Consider the following 8,322-nt stretch of genomic DNA (forward strand, 5'->3'; position numbering starts at 1 on the left):
GCCACATAACCAATCTGTGGGAGCCAGAATTCTTGCTGGTTGGTAGGGGATCAAATACTTATTTCACTCACTGAAATGCAAATCAATTTCTAACCTTTGTATAATGTTTTTTTTTTTCTGGATTTTTTGGTTGATATTCTGTCTTTATTCATTAAAATAAACCTACCATAAAAATTACAGACCCTCCATTTCTTTGTAAGTGGGCAAACTTACAAAATCAGCAGGGGATCAAATAAATATTTTCTCCACTGTAAATCACCTCACCTAACATTGCTCCTGGTGGCCTGTGTAATGCAATAACTTTTACATTACTTTAGAAGTATATACCAAATAACTAATTATTAGAATAGAGCAAAAAAACTGAGGAGTACATATGGTGCTGCTGGAAAGACTTTCATTATGTCACTTCTCTGTACGGCTTCAAAAACAGGGTTTAACCCTGTTTAATTTTCCAGCTTATTTCAAATAACCTCAAACATGCAGCTGTTGCATTCTGCATCTAAATCAACTACTGTCCGGCAAGATCAGCACACCCAGTGCATGCTAAATATTCTCTCAACACCATATATTTTCTCTCTTCATCTTCTGACCACTGACAGCTATGGGAGGATAAAATGTGTTTGACAAGGTTGTGCTCTTGACCATCAGTTATTTTACTGATCCCCAATAGCACACTAACTGATGAAACCACTAGCCCAGTGGTTCTTAAACCTCTCCATGAAGTACCCCCAGCACTGCACATCTAGTATGTCTCCCTATATCTGACACACCCACTTCAGGTCTTGCAGTCTCCACTAATGAGCTGATGAGTTGAATCAGGTGTGATAGATGAGAGAGACATACAAAATGTGCCGAGCTGGGGGTACTCCAGGACATGTTTGAAAACCACTTCACTAGCCTATATCGATTTTTATAAATGTGATTCGTGTTGCATTCAAGAGCTGAGTATAGCCAGTGCTCAATCATAAATCAATCAACATGTTTTTTAGCTATAGTTAGCTAGCATTACAGTCTTTTTTTTATTAGTAGAAGCTATTTAAGCGTGAAGAAATGCTGTTTATACAACAGAGTATATAGTGGCATAAAAATTTCTCAAGTTGGGATCAGACTCGAGTTACCTGTTTAAAAATATGAGTACATATGCTCTACCATTTTACCATGTGCTTTTTATGTGGTTCACAACCACTGTTAAAGTGCAAATAGCCTCACAGTACCAATAGTTACTACATGCTACACATGACCTATTCTGACCTATGTTGTCTTTCTTCCTGCTTTCTATGTTCTGTTGGTCTGCACTGTACATTCCAAACAGCTGTGTACGTAAACCCCATTTTTAACAGAAAAAGAGTGAATATTAAGTGGATTTGGTTTATTGAAAGATTACTTAAATTGAATTGATTGTTGAATGTAGACCTGGTTAGTGCATGAGAGCATGTGAGCAGATTCACATGGAGTCTGCACCTACAGAACTCATGAGAAAGCTCTGCAGATTTCTTCAGTATTGCACTACCTGTCAATCACAGAGCTTTTCCCACATCCCCCAATCCCTTGAACTTAGTTTATTACATATTTTGGCTAATTTAATTATGTTTTCAGATACCAATAAGGGCATGGTACACTCAGCTCATTTTAAAACATATCACCATGTTTACTATACTTCAAATTTTGAAGTTTACTAACTCCAATTTCCCCCCCAAAAAAAAAACAAAAACAAAAAAACCCATCTGCAAATTCCACGTGGGTCTGCTGATAAGGCACTAATCTTTCCTAAACTCTAAGCCCTTCACATCCAATGTTAACAACAAAACATTTTAGGATTCCATACAAAAATTACATTATTATAGAGTAGATAATATAGGAAAGTTTTGAATTGTTTCCTGCAAAGTCTAAAACAAAACTGAATTGAAAGGAAATAGATTTTTACTTTATTTTTTTACAGAAACTGCTGGCTTAAAATGTCCACAGTATTACAGGCAGTGAACATAGATACAGTTTGTTGGACATGCATAAAGACCTGTTCACACCATCATGAATGTTTGAATTTGTCTATCCAGACCAATGTGGAAATGAAAATATTTGTTCACTATCTGACAGTAGGTGGCACATATATGAAAGCACAAATGTAACACTTTGTTATGGTATTTGCTTATCAAGATGCTGATATATCTATCTGTATTTTTTCTTTTTTAATAATATTCTTATGTTAGTCTCAGTATTTCATTTGCTATGACTGATATTGGTCATAATATGTGTTACAATAAACACAAAAATTGAGCTTGCCATGATAAGGTCAAACAGCATTTACCTGATTTTTATTAATTAAGATGTCTGTCAAACAACACCAAATACAAAAGTACAGAGAAGGAGAGCTGGGTCCTAATTCATCCTCTACTATTGACCGTTGCTTAGCAAGTAATCTGTGAGCGTACATAGTTTTCTGCAACAGCAGCAACGGGCACATGACCAAAGGCATTATTCTTATTGATTGGACAGTTTTCTTCGCAGCGTGATGGAAGAGATTAAAACAGCTCTCAGGTAAAAAAAAAAAAACATTGATGGCATGAAAGTGTTCATTTCAGTCTGAACAAGTGCATTAACTGCAGTTCATTCTAATTAAAATGGGTATCGCATCTAATTTTTCAACGAACAATTGATTTTTGCAGAAGTCACTGGGATCCAAAATAGCACTGGACCCTACTGACTTTTATTGTTTGGACAAAAAAAAAAAAGTTGTGACAGAAATTACATTGTTGGATGAACCATTATTTTAAAAATACCACACAATACACTAAAAACCATACAAAACACCTTCACAGTCAACTCTGTCATTGAGAGGTTTCATGAGGTCAATAAACAAGTGGCAGCATTCCAGAGGTTCAGGGAGCAGCCCAAACAATCTACAAGATTCTCAGGGAACCTTTCAGGTCATGACTGTACCCATGGTTCCCTAAGAAGGGAACGAGATGCTGCGTCCCCTTGCCATACTTTCAGCATGCCTGTGATTGATAGAAGCTCCAATGTTTTGTTCTGGGTATCTTATATAGCTTCCACTGTACGCCGTCGCTCATTACAGGGTGACATTGCACCAGTGAGATTGGAGTGATTCAAGTGTTTCAGACAAAATCACATGGCAATGTTCACATAGTATCATCATCAGTGCAGCGTCTTGTTCCCTTCTCAGGGAACAATGGCTACAGTCATAACTCAGTTTCTTCACACTATTTTTCAATTTCTTCTCCTTCTTTGTTTTAACTTTGATGTTTACTGTGCATTTAGGCTATGTATAAGGTTTGCAACTTCATTAAAACAATATTTGAACTCCATAACCTTAGATCTATTGCTTATTTCACAAATTCTCGAACCAGCATATCACAAAGAGCAATCTGGGCTGAGCGAGTGACCCTGAGCAGACTGAATGAGCAGAGTGGAATCTTAAGAAAGGGCACTTTCTGTTCTGTAGGAAATATTACCACTCTGCTCAGATGCTGTAGTGCTGGGGAAGTGAAGTCTAGAGGGGGGTTGGTCTGTGTTGGGCTTTCATTGACTTTATTGCAGCAATGATGAGATACTGTACATACATCTTATCACACACTGCCAGTGAAACTCTGAAGCCACACCCCTTCACTAAATCCCCCACTCCCATTGTGCATCTGGATCTGTGACAGTGATAGGCGGGTGTGTCACAATAGTTAACTATAAGTGGCTCTTCTTTGTGTAAACTAACAATGGAGGGGGTGACATCCACATTTGAAATTTCTTTACTGTCTACTCATTAGCACATGGGGGTTGGTAATTATGATACAATGATCAATGCATGACCTATGGTGCACACAATTACTGTATGTTTTTCTCACAGTGCTTCAGATGTCTAATTAGCCTTCCTTCCATCCATTTGCCTGTCTGTCCGTCTACAGTACTTTCCTTCCCTCCTCCCTTTTGTGCTCAATCACAAAAAAGGGTGATTCATGTGAGAACCCTCCATAAAGAGGTTTTAATTAGAAGTCAGATATTATTATTTCAAGAAATTGAAAGCATTCCTACTGGCTTGTCTATTTGTCTTGTGTTCTGGGAGAGCTGTGTGTGGCAGGAGGAGAGGGGTTGTGATCAGTTCTGTGGTTTGTGGTGTGATCTTTGTTAAATAAATTAGTATATGTTAATTACCAAAAAAAACAACAACATTGTTTTATATGAAAGAGTTCATTTGTATTTTATTTTTACTGGCAAAGCATTTTAATTTGACTTGTGTATGTATATAATATTATTAGATCTGATAACATTTTAAGCTGTCATATGGTTATGTTACAACGTGCCCCGCCGATGGGGTATGTCACATTTAAATTCCGTTCTTTTAGGGTAAACAAAGAAAAAGGTATACACTGTATTAATGAAACAATACCACATATTTGTACTAGACGTGAAATTAATATGGGAAAAAAATTCTTCTGAAACCCAAGTGGATTTACACAAACTGAGAAAATCAATCATTTTTAGGTTGTGCCCCGCTCTCTCTGTACCATATTTGATATGCAAATTTGAAAGGCCTCTAAATTATCAACATGATAAAAACTTTGTTTAAAAACCTGTTGTATATAATCTACCGCATGCCTTCTGTCATCTAATTGATATTTTATACTTTTTTTTTTTTTAGCAAGTAAAAGGCCTTTTAGTGTAATTGTGAAAACGTCCCCCTTCAGGTCATGGTACATGTGTCTTTTTCTGTGAAATCTTTACAGATTTTTATAAAGTAAATGTAAGAATAATTTATATATTAAATATCAATTTCATATTGTAATTTATTTATGTATTTATTTCAAGATAAACACTTACTGGACTGAAGCAGTTTTGTTTTACTTGAAATGTATCAAATTAGACTTTTAATGAATGTTTATTTGTATCTCAGCATTGTGTTGCATTACATTATGTTTATGTTTATTATTAAAAAATAAAAAACAAAGCATTTAAATATAATCTTACTAAGACATTTCTGGGATACATAAAGAAACAGCTGATATTTACAGTATATGCTTTTTAAGTAGTTTGCTCATCTCAATCTCTCAATCTCATTGATTGGAACTTCCTCTTACTGTTTGGCACCAAACAGTATTATTTATAGATAGATAGATAGATAGATAGATAGATAGATATAGACAGACAGACAGATAGATAGTAGAGCTGCACGATTCTAGATAAATTGAGAATCACGATTTTTTTTGTCTCAAATAGAGATCACGATTCTCCCACGATTCTGAACTAAACAAAATAATGTGTGGCAAAATAGTATTGCTGCAGTCTATTTAAAAGTGTTTAATTAATTTGAATGAATTATTAAACATTTTAATATACACTACCAGTGCCAATTAATTAATTGCAAAATTAATACTTTTATTTAGCAAGGATCCTTTAAATTGATCAAAAGTGATGATAAAGACATTTATAATGTTAAAAAAGATTTCTATTTCAGAGAAATGTTGCTTTGAAATCACAGGAATAAATTACATTTTAAAATATATTCAAATAGAAAGTTATTTTAAATAGTAAAAATGTACGACAGAAATAATACCGTGTAGTTGAAAAGACTGTTTGTGAAGCTGTTTCTTAACCAAACATGGTAACTGCTCTCTGTGTGTCAGCGGCAGTGCGAATGCAGATTTGAATGATCCGGTAAGACTTTGTCAAAGGTTTAATAGACACGGGAGAATCGTTGTCATTTAGAAATGAGTTTGTGTGGTTGTCTGAAGCGAGATCGCGATCTTTTAACGATTAATCGTGCAGCTCAGATAGATAAATAGATATGTCAGGCTTTACAGAGTTAATTACCTGGATGAAAAGTGAAATTACCTTTGGTACCCTTGGTGCATGAATAGCCCTGAAAGTCCCAGAGCCTTTAGCATTCAATTTACTGTTGTTGAGCAGTTCATGGGAGGATACCGAATTGCTCTTGATTAATACTTTATTGATCCCCCTGGGCCAACTGAGTAAAAAGGAAGTTTTCTTAGTCAGCAGTGTTCTAGACTTTACAGAGAAATGCTAATGGTAATACAGCTTACCATCGAACTCCTAACCACTTGATCATGTCTAATTAACTTAACATATGCTTTTCAGTCACAATGCTTGCTGTACAAGATTTTGATGATTAAAAAATGTATGCTGTTTTGATATTCACTCTAATATTAACAGTTATTGGCCAGTATAATATGCCATACCGTTATGCTCTGGATAATTTTAGATCTGTTTTACAAATATTACTTAACAGTGTTACTGATGGTCCATCTCATTATCTCCATCTATTCCTTGACTATGAAGGTCAGTGGTGTGAACAAGCCCATGAGCCGCAAAAGAGCGCACCGGGTTCTTCTCATGGTGATCTTCTATCTGCTCTGCTGGCTGCCTTATGGGATCATGGCTCTGCTGGCCACTTTTGGAGCCCCAGGACTGGTGACTGCGGAGGCTAGCATAGTGCCCTCCATCTTAGCGAAGTCCAGCACGTTCATCAATCCCATCATCTACATCTTCATGAATAAACAGGTGAGCATAAAAAAAAGGTGTAGTCCCAGGGTTTGACATAAAGCTTGGCTATAGTACATAGTGCATAAAATGGAAGTACACTGAATTTATTTTTTCATCTAATCATGTTTCTTCACTCAAAATGTGATCTGTTCAATGATCAGTTTCAACTTCTACTACTAATACAGTACATTTCAAGTTACATTAAGTAGCATGAGTGAACATCATGTGCTTTCAAATAGTACATAACAGTCTGTACAGTTCACTTTGGCACTAATTTGAGAACCTTGATGTCATTTTTCTACTCTAGACACAAAACACCACCAATTTTTACAATTTTTATGATTGCAGACACATGTAACCTAAGATCATAAAACCTAATATGAACCTAAAATTAGATGACTGTTTATTTATTTAATGACAATGATTTATCAATTAAAACAGCTGCTCAAAATGATGCTATGCCCTATATGTAATTTCATAATAAAATAGTGATTTGAAGCAATAATTATGCAAGTGAAAGGATTCTTTTTAGATTTGAATGGAATGTTTTGATAATTGGACAGCCTGTGTTACAAATTATATCTGTTTTGAGTTTAGAGTTTTGGCAAATGACATCAAGGTCCTGGAATTAGTGCCAAGATGACTGTCATATTTTAGCTTACATGACTGATTCCTGTTGCATATGGGGGGGGGGGACACAGACGATCTCCAGCATAGTTGTGAGCCCCCTGGACCTGTGGACCCTATACGATCTTACCAAATAAAATGTACCTTTATTTATTTATTTATTTAAACTTCCATTTTAATTCTGCTTATTTAATTCAACTTACAATTCAGCATCTCATTTGCTACAAATTTTAGAAAAAAACCTTCTCAATTCAATTATGAATTATGCAAAACCATGTGTAGCATTTAACACTAGAGATAAAAATCCTGGCTCTGGTAAAATCTGCTGTTTTTTTTGTGTGTGTACACATTCCGTGTGGGCCTGCTCAAAACTGACTTGATTCTCCAAAATTTTCCTTACCCACATGAACAGAAAGTAGCTCCATCAAAGCGGAGTGTGCTGAGCCATTCAGTTATGTTCCGAGTCTCCAGAAAGTGGGTGCCAGTGATGTTGTGGGCCAATCAATCTACATTGTCAGTTTGATAAAAGTGATGCGACTGGTTTACTGGTGTACTCTCATGTGAAACAATCCAATTCATTGTTCTTGTTGCACCATCAGTCAAAGTGTCAGCTGTGCAATGTGGCACTGATGAAGAGGGTAAATAGCAGCCTGTCCCCTCCACATGTGATTAGGGACCTACTATTTATTAGTGCTGTGTTCAAAATATCGATACGACGATGTATCGTCACAGAGATTTGACGATACGAGTATCGATACAGCTGGCCCTGTATCGATATTGTGGCACGTGTGCAGCAGTGGACCGCGCTTAATTTGTTTAAAATTTTACAACGTTTAAAATTGAATAGAAAAGTGCGAGGTTTCTAAAAAAGAATGAATAGAGCGTATATAGGCTACAACAAGGTTTAATCTGGCCGCAGAGGAACACAACTGGGTTGCCTGATATAAAGAGACGTAATCCCCAAAACAGAGCTTCACACTTGCGCAATACGGAAATATCTGCTAAATTTGTTACTTTTCTTTGTCAACCTGGCAACCATGTGCTCGCGCTCTCTCCACTGTGGATAAACGCGCTTGCTTTCTGAAAACACCAGTTAGCTTGCAGTTTAGCGATCTCCACTTCAATAATCTATTCTCAGAAAAGTGTAATTCATCAACTGTTCATTTACGACACAGAGAGAGAGAGAGA

The 8,322-nt window shown here is 36.1% G+C and overlaps 1 protein-coding gene across 1 annotated transcript in view; it reads left to right on the forward strand.

The window, feature by feature from the left end:
• The window catches only part of tmtopsa (teleost multiple tissue opsin a), a 96,464-nt gene that overhangs the window by 55,713 nt on the left and 32,429 nt on the right, over positions 1–8,322 (forward strand). The window contains exon 3 of the mRNA XM_016440273.1: positions 6,304–6,525. Coding sequence (XP_016295759.1) covers positions 6,304–6,525 — 222 coding nt within the window. The remainder of the gene's footprint in view (positions 1–6,303; positions 6,526–8,322) is intronic.

The sequence above is a fragment of the Sinocyclocheilus anshuiensis genome, unplaced genomic scaffold (assembly GCF_001515605.1).
Source record: "Sinocyclocheilus anshuiensis isolate Anshui unplaced genomic scaffold, SAMN03320099.WGS_v1.1 scaffold327, whole genome shotgun sequence".
Lineage (NCBI taxonomy): Eukaryota > Metazoa > Chordata > Actinopteri > Cypriniformes > Cyprinidae > Sinocyclocheilus > Sinocyclocheilus anshuiensis.